The 22002-nt window shown below is 42.2% G+C and overlaps 1 protein-coding gene across 2 annotated transcripts in view; it reads right to left on the bottom strand.

Annotated features, from left to right (window-relative positions):
* Window positions 1-209: 209 nt before the first annotated feature.
* LOC117942541 (RNA-binding protein Nova-1-like) overlaps window positions 210-22002 on the bottom strand; it is a 78761-nt gene continuing 56968 nt past the window's right edge. For both annotated transcript variants that reach the window (XM_034868058.1, XM_034868059.1), the window contains 2 exons: window positions 18212-18378; window positions 210-1398 (listed from right to left, as the gene is read on the bottom strand). In XM_034868058.1, the coding sequence (XP_034723949.1) occupies window positions 376-1398; window positions 18212-18378 (1190 nt within the window). In that variant the 3' untranslated portion in view covers window positions 210-375. The remainder of the gene's footprint in view (window positions 1399-18211; window positions 18379-22002) is intronic.

Raw genomic sequence — 22002 nt, 5'->3', positions numbered from 1 at the left:
AATACACAAACGAACAAACAGACAGCTTAATTTACTAAACAAAACAATAAAACAAAACAATAAAAAATCCCGAAAGGTCAAGACGTTAAGTAATAAAACCTTATTTACATGTTACACATTTTTTTCTTGGTTTTTCAGCGTGATAATTCGCTCCTCTCTCTCCTCGTCTTCTCAGCACATTTTTGCTTTGCGTCAAATTTCTTTTTTTTTAATAGAGAATACTGAATACACGCAGAAGAAAACGGCGCGGACGATTCCTTCTGACATTCTTGCTCTCCTCTCCTTCCATTCTCACTCTCACTTTTTATACTCCTCCCCCAAACCCCCACTCTTTTTTTTCCACTTTTCCTCCTCGTTTCTCATTGGCTGTCAGGTTTAGCCCACCTTCTGTGGGTTGGTGGCACGTACCCCCTGCTCGTAGGTGATTCGCTGGCTGATCAGGTACTGTGCAGCCTGTGTGGCGGCCTGGGAACCTGTGATGGTCACCTTCCTGTTCCGAGTTCCAGGGATGAACTCGCCTTTCTTGGAGATCTGGATCCTGGCGCCGGTCAGCTCCTGGTACTCCACTAGCGTCTTCCCACCTTTCCCTAAGATGGCTCCCACCAGGTTTTCTGGCACGGCAATCTCAACCACTTCCTTTGCTCCTTCTGCTAGCTTCTCCGTGGCCAGTAGAGATGACGCCACCAGGGGCGATGCGGCGCTTAAGTAGCCATTGGTGGCCCCTGTAGCGGCAGCCAGGGATCCCAAGGAGAAGCCTCCGAGACCTGCTGCTGGGTGACCTGCGCTGGTGGATGCATCACTGGCGTAAGATGCTAACAAATTAGCTGCCGCGGCTGCTGCCGGGTTAGCGTTAGCTGCCACAGCTGCTAACACCCCTGAGGCTGCAGCGGGATTCAGCCCCAGGCCCAGGGAGTTGGTGTTGTAGCCGTAGCTGGCCAGGGTGTTGAGGGCGGAGGTGATGGCCAGCAAGTCGTTGCCTGAGAGGCTGGACATAGTGGTTGGGAAGGCCCCAACTCCAGCCAAGCTGGCCTGGCCGAGCAGAGAAGAAGCCGTGGCTGCTGCGGCAGCTGCCGCGGACGGCATTACCTCGGTGGAGTTGGCGTATGGGGAGCCAGTGGGGTTGGAGTTGGCGACGGGTCCTGTGATGTTGGAGTAGGAGATGTTGAGGCAGGAAGAGCTCTGAGGATCCTCCTGGATCTTCTGGACTATGATCTCCACGGCCTTGCGGTTCTGCTCTGGCTCCCCGCTGATGGTGACAACGCGTTCCTGCAGGTTGATGCCCTCGGGCTTTTGGGATAGCTGGACCCACGCCCCGGACTGCTCCATCACCGCCTTAACTGTGGCTCCACCTTTACCGATGATCAGCCCTGCCGTGCTGTTGGGGACGATCAGCTTGGCCTGGTGGAAGGGGTGGGGAAGTCGGGGGGAAAAAAGAGTGAAAAGAAAAGAAAACATATGTTATCGGTATTCCACAGACGTTTTAGTATAATCCAGTAAGTGTATTCAAGCCCCTGTGCATCACATGCAATTATCTGAACAGAGAAAAACAAGTGAGAGATTAATTAAATGAACTAAATACTAAAAAGATGTAAAAGTCAGTGTTGCAGAGAGCTGTTCCTGTTTTCTACACTGCATATGCTCACAAAAAGACAATGTCACACATGTGATGTAACGATTAAACATGCATGGCACCAACACTCTTGAATTCAAAATGTGCAGTGCAATGATACATTGAACAAAAATTATGCAGTGGGGATTGGCGATGAAAAATCTTTTTTTTGTCATGCAAAACAGGGTAACATGGTGCACACAACATTCAGCTCAAGAGAAGACTTTAAAAGCAAGGTCAGCGCTGAAAAGGACTTTTTTCAACAACTGCTTCGGTGTCCTTGTGAAGGACGGGAGCCATAGAGGGCCAAAGAAAAGAGGGAGAGAGACTGAACCATGTTTGAATACAGAGAGAGTGAGATGGAGGAGTTTGTGTGTGTGTGTGTGTTTGTGTGTGTGTGTGTGTGTGTGTGTGTTGGTCAGACGTATAATGATGTCCTGAAGGAGAAAGATCCGCGGAAGACATACTGTACAACATTATGGAGTGTGCAATGAGTGTCTCCACCAACTTAACAGATTTTAACTCATTTTTTCTTAGTTAGAGAACAGGTGACAAAAAGGTAGAGAGATGCACATAGAGTGGGAGGAAAGGAAGGATGGATAAGGGAGAGAGAGAGAAAGAGAGGAATTCTAAAGAGGCTACTTGTGTAAAAAAAACATTGACTCCCGGGGGTCAGCGTTGTCATGGAAACATAGCTCCAGCATTCAAAGGGTAGTGAACACAAGTGAGCTGAGGACACACACACATACACACATACACACCTCTCCATGTCTAATCACAGCCTGGTATAATTCGTTGTTAGACGTTTTCATTTGTTCATCGTATGTAACACTGGAATGGAAATTATGTTCTTTAGTGGATTTTCTTTTTTACAGTTATTGGAGAATTGACACATAGCAGCCTGCACAGCTGTGACTGCTGTGTCGACCCTCTCTGGCCTGTCTGCCTGGTACTTTGTCTGTGTGGCTGCTTTCTTTGCAGGTACTGCAGGAGGGCGTGGCAGCACCTGGGTCCATTAGTAACACTGGCGGCACCTGGGCTCTGTGGACTAAATGTAAATTAACTCTTTCTACACAGCACTTTTCTAGGCTTGACAACTCAAAACCCTTTTACACCGTACAGGCACCATTCACACACACATTCTTCACACAAAATATTCATACACTGGTGGCCAAGGCTGCCATACATGGTGCCATGGCTGTGTCTCATTCCGCATACCTCCGTGAGTACACTGTTAATGTGCACTTACCACTTACTGCCGTAGTGAACACTTTTACACAATATGTTAAAACACCGGAAATGACGAGCAAGATGAGCATGACAAAAGTAACACACGTGAATGTCAAAAATACGGGCTTTCCTGTATGCAGATGAGCAGCTGTCGCTCGGCCTGCCGCCTCTCAAAATCGGACAAAAATCTTTTAAACGGACCTTTGCCGATTAAAAAAAAAACAGACAGATTCAGCAACTGTATGGCCTTGTTTCACTTAAAATGTTTTCAGAAACACGTTTTAGTGAACAAGGAACCGCCATTATTCCACACTGAACTTTTTGCCCGTTTTTAGGGGGCCATCCGGGTACTTTCAGTGCACTAACTTTTTGCGTTACCTACACTATATACTATAAGATAAGTATTTGAAGTGTGCAAGTAGGCAGTTTGAGACACAGCCTTTGACATGGGACTGCAGTGCCAGGGATCGAACCACCTACCTTCTAATAGGTAGACGACCGCTCTACCACCCTAGGGACCCTCGTTAAGGCCTCTTGGGTTCCGCTGCAGTCTCACCTCTTTGACAAATCATCCTGGCCTTGAGTGTGTTGCTGCACCTCATAACACTGCACACACAGTATATTCCTTCACCCATGCACCCACCCACACTACTGACCTGACTGAATACACACCCAACCTTTAAGTTTCCATTCATGTAATCATTTTATTTATAACAAATTCTATATTTGTTGTGTGCATCTCCCTTTTTGGTCATGGCAGTGCGGTTTATGACAGTCTATGGGACGTCATTAACCTGAAGTGATTCTAATCGGATCTATCTAAGCATGGAATTGGGGTGCAACAAAGTCTTTATAACTAAAATAATTTAAAATTGATTAAACTGTTTATTTTTACAACTAATCTTTTCAATGTTAAATCAGAAAATAGTTTAAAAAAAGTCCATCACCATTTATAATGATATAAAACATGAGCTCTCTCTCAATGAATTTAATCCAAATGAAATCATTTCACAAGACTTTTTTATTGTTGTCACACATTTCTGTGCATTGCGTTAATTGCTTTGTTTTTCATGGTTTTCCAAACTAAAATGATAGATTTGACATCATTTTGAGTGAGTGAATTAATAGCGATGTGCTCAGGTTGGGTTCAATAGGATAGCTTAGAATCTTTATTAATCCTGCTATTTCTCTCAGTAAAGAAAGCACCGCTTTACCAAATGACTCGGTCAACTTTCAACAAAAAACACAACTTGTACCACAACTTCATTTACTTCTGTCTTCAGTTCAGAGATTGTTTTTCACAAACTAGGACACCTGCAGCTGGAGTTGTTATCGACTTCTGCAGCACATTACCCGCCTCGCTAAAACATGTGGGTGTGTGTACGAGTGCCGCGCTTTCTCCTCCTAGCATTGATCCCACTCACTGCAGAGCAAACTACTCTACACCGCTGCTATCTACTGTCTGTCTGAATGCTGAATATTCATACGGAGAGCAGAAAGGAAGAGTGTGGGTTGGAGACGAGGGAGGGCTGAGGAGATAAAATGACTTGGCCTCGATAAAGAAAAAAGGACGATAAAATGAAAGAGACAGGGAGCGAGGGAGGGGCAGATTGATTCAAAGTAAAGAGGACGAGACGCGCAATTTTTGTGCTTTCTGTTTTTCCACACAGAGATAAATTAGGAGAAAGGAGAAGAAAAAAGAAAAATTCAAAGAGAAGTGGATCAGTTTAACTTACAAAAGAAAAATGCCAATGCCATACAAATTACCTTCCCTGTCGCCCCCTCTCCTTTATCCCTCCTGCCTTCCCCTCTGGTTGCTGCAGCTTTAAGCCTAACTACATCTGCGCGACAGCAGCCTCTATGCAGCAATTTGTTGCCACGCCACATTCCACAGCTCGCCCTCTGCGCGGCAGCTTTCCACGAAGCGGAAGATGAATTTACATAGAAATAGAAAATGAATAAGGGGCATGCGGGAGGGAGTCACTTCAAACCCGCAGACAGCATCAAACATTCACTTCTCGCTGCTTTGAGTTGAATATTAGAGAATTATCTTCCCCCCTGTGAGTGTTTGTTTGTGAGGCGGCTGTGTGTCGCTCTAAGGGATTAGCATGTGCAATTGTATTCCTTTTTGTGCATTTGTCTTTTCTCTGAGAACGAGTCGAGGTTTGTAGTCCGTTTCTATTGATTTGTGTTGTTACTGTAAGGCTCGGACACAGCGATGCTCCTTCCACACGTCTGTTTACGTCCTGCTGTTAACAGAGACTCGGCTACAATCTGCTGTCCGGTGTAGATTAATGTGAAGAGCAAAGTGCTAACAAAGTGTGAACACTGCTGGACCTGAGCCACTCTGGTTTCTGTTCAGCTCTGAGCATCGGCCCGGTACAGTTTTTTACAGTAATGATTTGACTACTGTGATTTCAAATGTAATACTTAGACTACTGTGATTTTGTCATGTCAACAAGGTTGTAATGTAAACTTTACAGCATTCTGGAAATAATACTGTAATAATCCTATACAGTAGTGTTACTGTGAAATCTAAAAAAGTATTTTAAAAGTAAATAACTGTAGATTTCACAGCCATTATTTACAGTGCATTTTGCAAATGAACTCAAAATGACATGAAAAATAATCTAATTGATGTCCAATGAACATTGTTCCACTGTCATGCACTACACAACAACCATAACCTATTAAACAGTTTGGAGTGACTAGTACGGCGTTAACGCAAACCCGTTTTAACAGTGTCAATGTTTTTATCGTGAGATTAACGTTCTTTTTGGCCTAGCAAATTTGTAGTTTCTAGCGAATCAAGCGTCATTTAGAATAGATAAAAATGTGCAACTAATTGCGAGTTGACATAAATACAATTAATCGCGATTAAATATTTCAATCATTTGACAGCACTAGTACAAATACATTTTTAATGTCATCATCCAGCCCCTAAAAATACTCTGAGATCATACCTCTGCACATTCCTCTACTTTTATTATTTTAATGACTGAAGAGGTGTTGTATTGGTCAACTGCAACAGAAAACATTGATTTTAATGTAGGAGGTTTTGGGAAAATAAAGAAAGTGTTCCAAAATCAACACACACACACACACACGCGCGCACACACACACACACACACACACACACACACACACACACACACACACACACACACACACAACAACTCCTGGAGCCACATCTGCGGGAAGATGTGTAAATTATGTCCAATGCCTCAGGTTTGAACTTCTTGGTGTTCATCACTGCTGAAGTCTAATTTTTAATTTTTAATTTTTTTTCTCCAAGTGGCAACATTTTCAGGATGGTTGTTTTTGTAGTGAGGAGATGAGCAGGCGGTGGGGGGTAAAAATGGAGACGAGGCATAAAATAAATAAGTGACAGGCAGAAAGAGAGAGAGAGACATAAAGATTTTTCCATGAAGCCTTTCATCCTCTGTACTGAAACATTCTTACACACACACACACACAAACACACACATACACACATACAGAGTGTTGGTGGGAGGATAAACCGTGGCGTACAGTAATGTCTGATCCCTTCTGGCCCTAATGATCACATCTACCATCTTCATATCCAACTGATTCTCTCTAATGAGCTTCTCCTTTTGCCTCTACTCTCCTCATCCTCCTGCTCTGCTTACTTCCCTCACATTTCGCTCGTTCCATATTGTTGTTTTTCTCTCCTTCCGCAGTTTTAAAGAGGTTATAAACCTGTTCTCACAAAGTCAAACACACACTCCCACACACACAATTCTTCCTCAATCTAAAGGGGCGTTTCGTTGTGAAATCATCATCTTCATCCTGTATTTAGTTGGTAAGCTCAAATGGCCGACTTTGCCAGCCAGCCTCGTACCTACCCACAATCCACTGCACCCAGCACCTTACTGCATCGCCGCCACGGAGAGGAAGATTATGTGACAGTTGGCAGCATTCAGGCAATCACGGTGATGGCTCTTTCAAGTATTTCTCTCTCTCTCTCTCTCTCTCTCTCTCTCTCTCTCCCCGTTCTGGTTTAACATTTTTGCATCTCTGGTGTCTCCCTTTTTGTTTTATGTTTTTCTCCTTGAAGAGCTTTATATCTTTAAGGGAGAAACATTGCCACAGAGGAGAGGAGGGTTTGGCATCCATCCAGCTGCTGACTAGAACATCCTGTTGCTGCAGCTGCTGGGCCCAGGTCGAAGGTGAAAGCCAATCTCCTGTTCATGAATACACTGGAGGAGGAGCAGGGATGGGAAGTGTTGACTTCAGCAGGGATGGTGGCTTAGCAGATAACTCCAAATCAATGTCAACAGCTGAGTGGGGTGATTTGATTCTGGAGCAGTTTGGAACAAGTTCAGGGTTTGACTGTTGGGGGTTTATGAATGCCAAAACAGTTTATACTTTGAGATAGGGCAGCGCAACTAAACAGAATTTTAATCAGGATTACGATTTTGGCTACTAATGATCACAAAAACAGAGTGATCGAGAAAAACCATTAGCTTGCACATTACGTTTTTTGCAGATAAACAGCAGTGTGTTCTGAATGAACAGCAGTGTGTTCTGAATGAAAAAAAGGGGGGGATTTCACAGTTTAAGGGGTTTTCACCTCTTGATTTGTTTCGCTGTTCCACTGTTTTTCAGCTTCAATGATGCAACACACTGTATGTCCAAAAGACAACACATAATTGTGTTCAATCAGTTTTTCCATAATCAAGCAGCCCTGCCTTGAGTGGACTAGTCCCATAATGTAACAAAGGCATTCTGTGCTTTTGTTTTGTTTTGTTACAGGAACCGCCTGGGGCCCTACACCTCAGCCTAATGATTCTTTTAGGGTTAGCAGCTCTTTAACCTCAGCCAGACGGCCCACAATGCATCTCTGCTTGTTATGTCCTGATGAGGTTCACCTGGTGTTGTCTTGTTGTTGATATGTGCTCAGAAGGAGGAGATCTAAATGAGTTTGCAGACGCCCAGACAGAGCCGTAAAGCAAACCCCATTCAAATTTAAACCTAGCGCAGCTCGTCATCATTATCTTCCTGCCGAGGGACTACGGGTGGAACATCACAATTGTGCTAAAACCTCTCCTTTTTTGAAACACATGGATAAGGTTTAGTTGTGCACTGTCCCTGTCTAGATAAAATGACATTACATTAGAGAATGTTTCATTTCTTGTATGCAGCTGCACTCTCTACATCTTCTTCTGTGGCCGCGCCGCTCTTCCCCCTGTAACAGCATAACTCCCTAATGCTGTCTCCTTTTGTCCAATGAATGAAAAACCAGACAATTAATAATTTCTTCAACATCATCTTAACAACTCCATTTAACTCAGTGGTCGGTCCACCTTCCCCCTGCCTGGCTCAGATGATTGGCTTTGGATGTTTTCTACAAAAGTAAAACAATCTCCAACCCAGTGGTAGGGCAAAATAAGTTGATAATCAGTGAAATGTGCAGAAAAACATAATCATTTGAATTCATTGCAGTTACTGTTTGAATCTATAAGGGGAAAAAAACACTCCTCTTCTCCTCTGAGAATAACATGACTTTTAGAAGGCCTCCACTTAGCCCGTCACCTATTTCTTTTTTGTCATCAGCGAGTGAAGAGAAAATGTTAAAATGTTACAACTGAATTATGTGTGTGTGTGTGTGTTTTGCATTGACAAGTAGTAAAGACAAGCTATCAGGGTGCTGAGGCAACAAGCAAACAGTTCACAACCCTGACACACACACACACACACACACACACACACACACACAAACTGTGAACCCAGATTTAGTTGTAATTAAACTTTTATTCTTTCATGTTTTAGTAAAAATCATATTCTTTACTAAATCCCATTAATAGTTTGTAATAATCAGCTTAGGTATGCAGTGCACAGATCATATTAAGCACAGATAACTATGGGAGGGGTGGAGTCATTAAGTGTTCTGCCCTGACAGTGCACATCCACACACACACACACACGCACAGTATGTTGCCGCAGTTTGTCAGGGTTTAGACTTGACGTGCAGATGTATGAACACACAGCTTCAGCCCGCTGCCTCTCTGGCGTCTCCCCTGTCCGTGTCCTAATTTCATGAAACGCAAATGTGAGCAGGAACAGCAACATTCAGTAAAAGCTTCTGAGTGTTTAATCAAAGCCTTAAATGTTTCACTGGTGAAGAAATTGCGTGATAAATAGCAGTCAAAACAACTTTGGTGGAGGCTTGACGTAATAAATTGTTCAGTTTCATTAAGAAACCCTCTCTAAAAGCCTCCAGATAACATACTGCCGCTAAAAGATGACTTTGGGATTAAATCACAGTTGTATTCATGTTTTCACATGAACCTTTTCATGTGCATCTTCCCATCTGTGCAACAAATCGACCTACAGGTACAAATAAAGGAACCTGAACCTGAAAGAGTAACATTACAATCTGTGAATTCTTTTAAATTGCAATAAAAGTTTGCATACCAAAAGAAAAAAAGAAATCCACAGAAAAATATTCTAAATTGTGTGAAATAAGATTTGCTAAATTGCATTTAGCATACTTGTGCATTCAAACCTTTAAACTGCGTCTGTGTGCACCTATCTTTCCATTCTTTTTTCCATTTTTATTTCAAACAAATTTATAAGAAATGTATGGACACACACCTATACATACATAAATACGTAGATACATACATACATGCATACACAAAAAAAAAACTCGATTTAATGCCATATTTTTTACTCTTGGTCGTCTTCCTCTCCCCAGACTGGGTTAACCCCGCCCACTCTGCCGGTGATTTGATTTCTACCTGCAGCTCGGTCTGGAAACCTGCAAGTTTAATTCTCTTACGTCAGTTCACAATTTTGTGGGAACCAATCACAAACTGGCTTATCTACTTGGTGTGCCATTGGCGGGTTTAACACGATGACGTTGGAGCAGCTTCTTGTTTAAATTCAAAATGGCGGGGACCAAACGACACCGAAGCGCAGCAAACCCGTTGATGCCGCTGTCGCTTCTACGTCACCCAGATCGCTGGTCTGATTGGTTGGAGGACTTTCCAATTGCGTACAGAATCCATCATCTCCCATCTCCCTCTATCCTTCCCTTTTTCCTTTCTTTCTTTTTCTGTCTCACACTATATCACAGCTGTCATGTAATTCTCGTCCAAACTTTGTCTCCCGTTCCATCCAGGTCACAAGGCTGTCTTTCAGTGTTGTCATTTGAGGACAACACGCACACACTTACACACATGCACGCACATGTGCAAGGACACGCACAGACACAGAGTGGCAAAGATTCACACACGCAAAGACATTCATAAATTAATAATTTCACTTGTACTTAATACTCGTACTAAAACGTTGCATACCATACAATCCCACAAAGATAAACACAAAACAACACGCACATTTTCTCTGAGATGTACGTGCACACCTACATGTACACACATACACACACAGCAAGTTGAGGACAGCGGACAACTGTTGAGGCTGCAGAACTTTGAACTTTGAAGTCTTAAGCGGGGGACTTTAGCTTAATCTGCCTCTTCCTGATCCACAGGCTTAGTCACCCCTCTCTCTCTCTAGCTCTGCCTCTGCCTCTACCTCGCTCTCTCCATCTCTGGCTCTACCTCTCTCTCTCTGTCTCTCCCTCAACCTGTCATCCCTCTTTTTTTGTCTCTCGCACCGTCTTTTTTTTCTTTTATCCCCGACCCGTCAAGGAGCCCAAAACCCCCCCTCTGCAGATTAAAAATAACTGCAGGACAGAAGAGCCGGGGTACAATGAGTGACAGTGAGGGGACATAGTGTAAACTTGGATATTCATACAGGCACACACACACTCACATCCATACACACTTGTATAGGCTTTATACTGCTACACAACACGCTCTAACATGCATAACAATTTCCGGGCTTTTTCCGACTCCTAACTAGGATTTGGGAGCATTTTGTTTCTGGTATGCAAACAATACAAACATGAACACACACTATGCATTCTCTGTGTGTATAGACACACATGGGAAAGGTTAGAGCTGGCTTTTGTCCTGTAATGTTGCGGTTTGAGTGACCTCCTGAGCAAATTTTCCTCTCCTGAGGGATATTAAACTTGTCGTAATGTGCTTGTACACACATTCTCACAATCCCACACATACACACACACAGCAGGATTATGGCCGTCCTGCCCGCAGATCACTTTTGCTCTGAGTGTGTGTTAGTGTGTGCACAAGTGAGAATGTGTGTGAAGAAGAGTGAGAGTGTGAGTGTGTGTCCTTTGGAATTGGTAGGATAATGCAGTCTGCCAGTGAAATATGACGGCCATAAACCCTCTCTAAGACTTTCACTGCCTCTCATCGCACCCACAGTCCACACACACACACACACACACACACACAAACACACACACATTCACACACACACATTCACATGCAACATGAAATGACATTATTTATTATTGCACTAATTTGTGGTTCGGTGATAAAAGAAATACAACTGCTCGAGTCATAAAAACATGCTCCTGATTTGTAGATGAAATTGAACTATCAGAACCTGGCTCAAAAGTATGCAACAAAAGAATGAACCCACACAAACGGCCAGTTGCCACTTTGGACCATGAATCTCTCTGTTTTGGAAACCGTTAAACGTTGGGAGTGTGTTTCTGCTGATTCCATCATAACATGGGCAGCCAAGGCTTCCTTAAACCCACAGGCCCCAAAGTTTCCAAAGATCCCAAACATGTCTCGCTGAATTTTGGGGATGAGGGCAAATGATGCATATTACATCTAGAATATTTCCATTTGTATGAATGTTAAGTTAACAGCAAGTTTTGTAACTTCAGGAACGAGCACATACTAATGACAGGGCAGGAGAGTTTTGTCTTTAAACAGATGTACAGGGCGTGTGTGTCAAAATAAAAAGATAAAAATATTAATCTGTAAAGTACACCGTGCTGCAGGTACGTACACATCATGTAAAAACGTTTTAAACGTTCTCTTTGAGAGACACAAGATCACTTTGTGGAATGTCAGATAATACAATTTCCTTTCTTCCTTCCTTGTGTCCTTGGTGTTTTGTTTTTTTACCTCTCCACTCCTCTGTCTGTTTTTCCGCGTGTGATGCTCTCATATGCGAGTTACAGCAGAGATGATATAGTGCAGGCGCTGAGTAGATGAGAGACCCACAGCAGAGAGTGCGTTATTCTGCTGACTCAGCAGTGAGGCAGAGATTGCAAATCACAGGACAGAAAAGATAACATGTTACGTCAGAAGGCCAGAAAGCAGCGGACTTTAAACGGCCGCTCAGGTGCGTAAAAACCAAACAGAACAGACGTGTTGTCAATGTACATGTTTTGTTAAAGAAAGACGAAATAACACTCCACGAGGACAAGTGGACTGTATGTTTTTGTCGTTGAACACAGAGTGGTGAGCCTTGTGTGAGGAACCGATCAGCTGATCACTTCCTTGTCAGTAGTCACAATTATAACTTCAGTTACTTATGGATGTTAAAAGCGGAACCCAAATAGATTTGAAAGGATTCAGATTTGATGAAATGCTCAGAGCCCAACTTTATTCTTTAATTCCTTCACTGATCATCAACAACACAAAACTTATATTGACTGTCGGTGTGTTTTGCCAAGCTGAATCGATTCTCTCTCGCCAGCGCGGAGTATTGCATTTCCTCCTCTTCATCATCTGACACAAAGTAAGCCAGACTCTAAGTTTGCCTGACGTTTACGGTGAACTTCCTGTGCTTGGAGGCAATAACAGGAAGTAGGAAACAGGTGTTCATGCTGGAGGTGAAACTTCACAGGAAAAGGCCCCTCTCTCCTGCAGGAAGCGGCAGGAGGGAGCGGCCAGGAAAACCGCCAGGCGAGAGTCGATGAGTGTAAGAGCTCGTAGGCTTATGTGCTGCCGCAGTTTTCAGTCTGAATAAAGGCCAAGCTGAGCCAAAAATAACCCCAGAATAAAACCAAGACAAAACCACAAGCCATTTACAGCTGATCTCACAGGGGACACAGTGCCGGCTGTGCAGCTCACTTCCAAACACCATAATGCAACAATAACAGAAGAGAGGGCATGTTTTACTGTCAATATGAATACAATATTGATGCAGTAAGTAGGTGATGCCTTACTACATTACACATAAACACTACAGGAAGGTCTCCAGAGTTCTTTGGCTTTTATGTCACGACTGCTTCTGTTTGTGCGATGCTTTTCTTAAAAGACTTTACTGCACATCAAAGCAGCAGCACTTTAAACAGAGGAGATCACAAAGGTTACCTGAAACTCTTACCGTACAAAACGTGGACCTGGTGTCTGTGACATCACACACAGGTTACAATTTATGGGTTCATTGCTTGAAGTCAGAATGGAGAAGTCAAAGGGCAAAAGCCTACTTATGTCCATAATGGTGTCTGTATACATTTCCATCTAAAGTTAGCTAACATTAGCTACCATAAGCTACTTGTCATACCAGACCAAGTGAGGTGAAATTAACAATAGAGATTCAATTTTTTATATAAATAAGTACATAATTTGTGTTTTGTGTTGTATAAATGAGTCTGAGACTCAACATTGTCCAAAATTGCCAAATTGGCTTCAAGTTTTATGGACAAATACAAAAACAAATTAGCTTATTGTGTACTATAAATCGTGTTGAATTAGTATTTTTAGTCAACAGTTTATGTGTCTGTCAATATATCACAGTACAAATAAAAACTTACCAATCAAGAACTGCAAGTCTAAGGTAAAAGTGAATTATGGGACACTGATGTCCGTTTTTTCATTTAGTACTGCACTATTACCATGTAAGAAAAACAGACCCAAAGTCAGTTTAAAGTTCTGAAAGAAAATCCTTTGTTGACATTTTGTGTATTGTGAATTGTGAAACAGACTTTGTGAGAGCACTTCTCACCCTTTCCAAACTATGAATATCTAATTTCAAGTGTAACATTAGAGCATGTTGCATTGTGAACACAGTGGTGTGATTATGGTAAGAGCATACTTGGAGTGTAAACAAAAGCAAACAATAATAATAATAAATAATACAAGCAATAAAATCCCTCAATAAATTCTCTCCATCTATGTGTCATGTCAGACCTCATTACAGCCCGGAGAAGAATTTATTCTGCTCATGAATCTTCTTCGTTGCTGGTCTGTGGTCCTGTTATGCAGCCTTGAGGCGCGGTGTGCCGCCGCTGCTCTGTTTTTCGTTCTATCAGCAGCTGTTTCATCCAGCAAAGCTCTCTGTCACTCAGCAGCTGTCGGCTAACTAGAGTTCAGATCTGCTTCCAGCTTTCAGTCACCCACTCAGCCGGCCAGACTTTGGTTTTTGGCTCAGCTTGTCCTTTCTCTCTCTCAATCTGTCTATCTGTCTTCATGTCATCATCTTCCACACTCCCTTACTCTCCATCTTCCTTCCAGTCTATCGTTCCAACTTTGCTTCTTTTTCAAAACATCCCAAACACATATTCTCTCTCTCTCTCTCTCTCTCTCTCTCTCTCTCTCTCTCTCTCTCTCTCTCTTACCCACTTTTATTCTCTCGCCCAGTCCCAGGGGTCAACCATTAAGGCCACCACCACATGCTACAACAGCCGCACTCTTGACAAGAAGAAGCCATTTTATACACAACGAGAAATAGTAGAGAATCAACAGCACCCAACACCATTCATCTTACATGGGAACACGTGTATGATGGCATGTATGTTGACTTGTGTGTGTGTGTGTGTGTGTGTGAGTGTGTGTGTGTCACTTTGTTCGATTTCTCATCCCTGCATTACTGGTCTGAGTATGTTTTCATTCTATTAAATTTTGTTAGGTAAATGAAGCCTTAGGGTGTAAGGGTCAACACGTTAGGCAGCGATGGATTGGTGTCTGTACAATACTGCAGCATGTAGCTGAAGCAGGAAAAACAAAGTAGTTGAACATAACAAGTTACTTTTCAAGGGTGTGTAATTAAATATTTTCATGATTACTATCGCTTCCTTCAGAATGCTTCTGATTCCACTATTAACTCAAATACAACACAAACCTAAAGTTGTGGATCCTTTGAACTAGAACCTGAAATCAGTTTCTTTGGGTTTGATCGATGCTCGGCTGCTTTAACTGTCTTGGAAATGTCGGGGCATCTGTGCGTCCAGCAGGATTCGTGTTGCTGGAGGAGGTTATTTTGGTGTGGGGGTGTCTTTTGTTTGTATAAACACGCGTGCATCTGTGTGTCGTCAAATGCTGCACAAATCCATTAAGTCGCCACTCCGACATGGTATAAATAGCCTAAAGAGCAACAGGGGGATTCACCCTCTATTAAGTGTGTCTAAATATCAGAGGCTATTAGCCCGCTTGTCTCCTCGCGGCTGCTCGCCTCGTTCAAAACAGTTTAACTCCACTGTCAGTCCGCCTCAGGGTCAGACGCTCATGATGCAGAAGACATCACACATGTTGAGGGTGGTACTTTTAATTCTGTTAAAGGAATAGTTTGCCTTTTTTGTATGTCTGCACGTATACGCCTCCTGGCTGAAGGCTAGATGAAAAGAGTTATATCATTCTCATATGAAGCTGGAAAGCTGAAAGTAAACAGAGCCATAATCCACCTACCCTCATTTATAATAAACAAAGAAGTAAAAAATGATATCCCATATGTTAAATCTGGGCAGAAACAGAATGGTAAAACAACAACTCACCATGTTAAAGGGGTTATGTGCTGCAGTATATTCTGTCTATGAGCAGTAGGCTAACTTCTTGGACTCTCCACTGGTTGCCTGGCAACTACAACCTGAGTTTCATGTGGAGAAACTTGACTGATCTGCACAGAGACCTGGCCTCAACCACATCTTACACGTATGGGATGACCTACAACGCCGACTACAAGCCAGGCCTCGTCGGCCAACAACACTGGTCGACCTCACTAAAGCTCTTGTGGTTGAATGGGATTCTCAGAGAGGCGGCGTGAAACAATCCTCTAAAGCTGTAATTTTTGGGGCTGCACATACTTTTGGCCATACCATCGCAGCCTGACAAGAATAAAATTTAGAGTTTTTGAAATTAAAATCAGAACAAGATGTCAACTTTGCAGACGCTAATGAACAAGAAACCAAACGTGCATGTTGTGGATGCAGTGGATGTTTAGGTCTCTGGTCTGTGTGTGTGTGTGTGTGTGTGTGTGTGTGTGTGTGTGTGTGTGTGGCAGCCAGCAATCCATGTCACATGTGGAGTTTATATGTTCACACCTCACGCTGCAGCCTGTCTGAGTGGATGTCATCTCTCTCTCCCCCCTCTCTATTTGTTTTCTTCTCTTCTCTCCTTCCTTATTTCTGCCCACTTCTTCTTTTCTCCCCAAACCTTTCTTTATGTCTCTTTTTTTTCCAATTCTCGGCTCCTTTCCCCTTATTTCTTGATTGTTCACTCCCTTTCTCTCTCTCTTCACCACTTCTTTACATGGTCGCAGGTTGCTTTTGTTTTCTGCCTCTTCACTTTCACTCAAACAGAAAAACACATCTCAACCACAGAAACGCACAGTTTGATGTTTAAAAGGCAAACATTTCCTCACTCCCTTCCTCACACACCCATTCAACCGATGTAGAGCTGGCACACACACACACACACACACACACACACACACACACACACACACACACACACACACACACACACACACACACACACACACACACACATACACACACACACACACACACACACACACAAACTCACACACACACAGGGGGGGTTAATTAGGCATAAAACTCTCCTCATAACTGCACCTTAGAAGTGTGTGCTCTGCAAAAATAAATCACTAAGGGCTGTGTCTGTGTGTGTGCCTGTTTGTGTGCCTGTTTGTGTGTGTGTGTGTGTGTGTGTGTGTGTGTGTTTGAAAACTATAATTATTCACAACTAAGGCATTGCCATCCTTCCTGAAAAATCACAGCAGGGGAGAACATACGCAACACTAATGCAACACCATGCAGAGTTCAGATCTGAAGAGAAAAAAACTGAAACTTCTGGCAATATATAAACATGTTTTCCCTTTCATTTTAATTTTTCACTCCGCAGCATACAGCATCTTTTCATTTCATTCCCTAATAATTCTTTATGCTATTATTTATGTAAATGCAAGTGTCTGTGTGTGTGTGTGTGTGTGTGTGTGTGTGTGCGTGCCCACAGGCCTGGCTGAATGCATTGTCTAGTATGCCTGAACAGTCAATAGAGGGAAACAATGCCAGACCTGACTAATCAATAGGGAGCAATCATGAAGAGAGAATGATGATAATCACTTAAACAGACTGGGATCATAATCAATGGCCGCACTAATTGTCTTCCACTCACAGCTGGTATTGGCACCCAGATTTAGCTGTACAATCAGCAGTGAAATGAACTTCACGTCAACTAAATTAAACAAAGTTTCTGGACAAACACCCACTTTGTGAAATCATTCATCTAAAGTTTCCGCCGTCTTTGAAAACGTGAAAATTACGTGTGGGTGCACAGCATTTCCACAGACATCAAATGTGAAGGGATTTCAAAGCATCAGCGGGTCTGATCTTGTTGAATTCTAACAAAGCTATTATTTCTTCATTTAAGTAACAATGTTGTAAAATTGTACATTTTCAATAACATTTGTAGCTACTCATTTATCCAGGAATATAAACACAGGATCATGTTTCAGCCTTTCAGAGAGGCCGCTTAAAGGATCCCTCTGAGTTAGCTAGTACAGACGCCCAAAGGGTGGGACTTAATGTTTTAATTACGTTACACAGCATTCTGATTCTTTTTCCTTGTTATTTGGCTGTTACACTCATGTGGGCTGCATGATCATGGGCTGTTATTTAACATATATTTTACATTCAAATAAACAGACCGCTGCTTTCACTTCCATTTTGTGCTACATTACTAAACCTCGTTGAGTGGATGTTTAGGTTTCTAGTCTATGTGTGTATGTGTGTGTGCCTGTTTGTGCATCTCTCTCTCCACCCTCTCTATTTGTTTTCTTCTCTTCTCTTCTCTTCTCTCCTCTTCTTTCTCCACTCCCTTTTTCTGTATTCTTCCCATGTCTTCTTTTCTCCCTTGCCCTTACTTTATGTCTTTGTTTTTCCAATTCTCGGCTCCCTGATGCTCCTTTCCCCTTATTTTTTAATTCTTTGCTCCCTTTCTCTCTCCCTCCGACATCTGTTTACATGGTCGCAGGTTGCTTTTTTTTCACTTTCACTCAAACAGAAATTCACAACTTGACCACAGAAACGCACAGTTGGACATTCAAAAGGCAAATACTTCTCTCACTCCCTTTCTCACACACCCATTCAACCAATGCAGAGCTGGCACCCACACCCACGCACATACACATAAACATACACACACATGATTGTAGGGATGGCCTCGGTGGCCCTGGGTTCTCCAGGAATAGAATAGAAGAGACGGAGGGACTGACCTGTTTGATTCGGTCGGGGTTGACGGTGGTCTGTGGCTGCAGGATGCTGACTGGCTCTGTCTTCTGGGTGCTCTGAGGCATCTCCCTCACCTTCTCAGCGATGAAGTCATGGACTCCGTTCAGCGCCTCCACTGTCCCCTGGATCAGACACACCCGCTCTGTCGTCCCTGCACAAACACACACACAGACAGACAGGTCAGTGCATGAGTTTAAACTGATTGCAATCCGTTTTTGGAGCACATGCAAAGAGCTCATTGTAAGCAACAGGGGGAAAAATAATACCAGCATGTTTTCAACTGCTGAAATATTCATATGAGCGCTTGTAAAGTGTTTTGTACCAGACAAATAATTGAATATTATTTATTTTCCAATTTTTTGTCACTTTGTCACTGAATGAATGTAGCATGAAGAATAATTGTGTACTTCTATATCAATGTGAAAAACAAAACAAAAAGTGATTTGTTCCATTCATGCTTTCTTATGTACAAATTTAAAAAGAAAATGTTTCCACAGGTTGAGGGAAACTCACAAAAAACATTGTGCAGGTTACGCTGTCACAATTCAGATTTGGACACACAGAATTTTCTTCTTTCATCATTTTTACGTGCAGTTGAATGGAAATGAAATTAACCCTGGCTCATACTGATTTTCAAAGAATAACAACTGGGAGATAAGAAAAGATACCAGGAAGCTCTTACAACCCCTGCTGGGAAATGACACTGCTGCAGCCGCGAAAAATAACAACAAAGAGAAAAAAACTAAATATTGAATTATCTAAAAATGTAACCAAAATGGAGGAAAAGGAACATATGTACATATATGTGTGTGTGTGTGTGTGTCTCTGCAAGTAGATGACATGAAGTTAGTCTGGAATGAAAGCTTAATCTCGTTCTATAAATGAGGATGCAAAAAACAATAGTCATTTGTGACCTGACATGTAGAATGCAGCATTCAGAACAGATCAGAGTTCGTATTTCCACTGCATCTACTCGTGAACATGTCAGTGCCATTCAGTTTCCAGGACCTCATCCAATCAGGAAATAAACTCCCTGCACACATAAAAAATCTAAAACATGCTGCTATGATTTCCAAACTGCTGCTTCGGTTTGGGCAGAAACATGTGTGTGAGCATTACACACATTACTTTCAGATTTATTTCAGCTTCAAATAAACTGGCTAAACTCTATTACACAAATCAAGGAGCCGCGAAGGGTTCCGAGGATTTACATCCTAGTCCTTCAGCGGGAGAAACTGGGATTTATGTTCACCGAAAAAACTGATTAGAACAGAACACAGATTTGCAGGAAATATGGGAAACACTTGAGAGATCAGCTATATGATGCATTTGCTAGTTTGAGTGCGTGTGTGCATGTATAACCATACTGTAGTGTAGCTGTATGTGTAGCTGAGTGGATCTCAAGCATTTTTCTTTTACAGATTTTTTTAACCCTCATGTTGTCCTTGGGTCAAATTTGACCCTTTTTCAGTTATTTGTTTCTTTTTTGGCACAAAAGATGGGCCGTCAAAACAAGGGGGGAAAATATCAACAATAGAAATATCAAAAATCTTTGGCATGAACATAAAAAAAGCACCCACAACATCAAATAAGTGACAAAAATGTCGGAAAAAATGACCAAAACGTTGTTTTTTTCACGTATGACAGAAAGACAACACATTAAGCCATATACGCCCAACCAGCGTGAATAACTTTTGATAGAAAATAAACCTCTACATAAAGAGGAACAATGCAGCGAAGTCAGAGATTGATTGAAACAACAGCCTTGCACCTGAATAACATTTAAATGCTAATAATAATAAAAAACTACCAAATCTTTAAAAATGACGATGGAAAGAAGGAAGCAAAGGCAATAATAGGTTGAAAATAGTAATAAAAACGAGGGCAACAAAAGTGATAAAAAATGCTGGGAAAAGATACAAAAACTTTGAAGAAAAAGACAAGAATAGGTCAAAACGACAAAACCTTCACAAAAAAAATAACAAACTTCAAAAACAGTGAAGCGACCTCTGAAGCAAGACAGTAGATGTAACTACAGCCTCGTGACTTAAAAAAACATTTTGCAAAAAATGTCACGTACCCCCTGCAGTCCCCCAAAGTACCCCAATTCCACACGTACCCCCATTTGAGAAACACACTTATAGCTTATTCTTACTTCCTGTTTCCCAGACACGCATTGTTTACATTACTGGGAACTAAGTGATGGAACATGTGATCATTTCTAAAGAGTGCAGTCTGTAGTAGCACAATGAAACACTTTGGTTGTTATGTTTCTCGGCCTACATACATTTAAAATATGAAAAATATGAAAGATTAGGTTTGACTTCAGTTTGATGGTGTTTGCGTCCCCAAAAGATGAACAGCGTAGGATTAATGGTCCTTTCAATACCACATCCCCCAAATGTTTGGGGATTTAAAAAAAAAAAACGACATGCATTTCAATAATCACCCATTGTGCGTGTGAACTTCCTAATCCCATTTCCAGCCAGTGATCAGAGGTTTAGATGTCGTTCTATGCATCTTCCAGGCAACAGTTGGTTTCCATTCATCATGTCTGTTTTAATTTCTGTCAAAATAATCGAGTAGTAATGTAGTTTAAGTGCCAAGTTTTAGTTTAAGGTCTGTACTGCATTACCCCAACAATGATAGTGAGTCACTGTTAAAAGAATGCATTCTTACACGACTCCGGCAAGCTTAAACAGTGTGATCAATTGTTCTCATACTTAGATAATGAAAGAAACCAGTGACAGCATGTCACAAAATCATTAGCTGGGTTGTAAAATATATGTAACTTGTATGAATATGCAAAACCACAAGTGTGGTGCTCAACAGCTGGATTTCCTCAGAGTGAGGGTTTCAAGCCAAAACTATGAAAAAAGTTGTTTCCCTCATGCTTTATGAGTCCACTTTTTATGAAAAGGTTGCAGGTCAATTCTCTAAGAGAAATATTACATCAGTGATGGATCCAGAGAGTAGAGCCAGTGCTGACAGACAGACAGACTGACAGACAGACTGAGGAGAATCTAGGCCAATGCAAAGCCTCTCAGTCCTCTTCAACTCAAAAACACACTGAAAGTAAATCTCAGTTTGGTTCTCTCTCTCTGTCTCTCTCTCTCTCTTTCTCTCTCTCTATCTCCCTTTTAGCATGTATCCTCTTTCTCTTTCTTTTCCCTTTCCATTTCTCTCTCTCTCTCTTCCTCACTCCCCATTCCTTCTCTCATCCTTCCTAACTCTCATTTCCCCCTTGCATTTCCTCCCCATTTCCTCCTCTTCCTCTCCCTCTTCCATCCCGCTCTCTCTCTCCCTTGAATCGAGTATTTAGTGGGATCTGCTCTTATCTCGGCTCAGCAGCGGGTCAGTTAGCGCTTCCTGTCTCCTCCCTCTCGCTGCATTGTTGGACCGGCTCGGTTTGGCCCAGCTCATCCCTCTGTGTCTGCACTGAAGCAGAGGGATTGAGGGAATGAGGGATGGAAACTGTACAATGTGTGTGTGAGTGAAGGTTTGAAACTGACGGGACATGATGTCATAAGGGCAGAGACTTCAAGAAGCCTAATTAAAGACCTTTTGAATGCCTGTAATTTGATTTCAGACCAGTTTAGCTCATCCAATTCAGCAACAAGCCTGGACAAAGCAGACTGAACGGCCCAATTGAGTTATGAAAGTAAACAGATGCATGGAATTAATTGTCATTGGAGTTCAACTACATGTTTTGCATTATTCAAAATTTTGCACAAAGAAACCATAAATGGTGAAAATGTTCTTTCTCATGACTGAA

Source organism: Etheostoma cragini, chromosome 3 (assembly GCF_013103735.1).
Source record: "Etheostoma cragini isolate CJK2018 chromosome 3, CSU_Ecrag_1.0, whole genome shotgun sequence".
Classification (NCBI taxonomy): Eukaryota; Metazoa; Chordata; class Actinopteri; order Perciformes; family Percidae; genus Etheostoma; species Etheostoma cragini.
The sequence above is the reverse complement of the archived record's forward strand: the minus strand, read 5'-3'. Positions and strand labels throughout refer to the sequence as shown.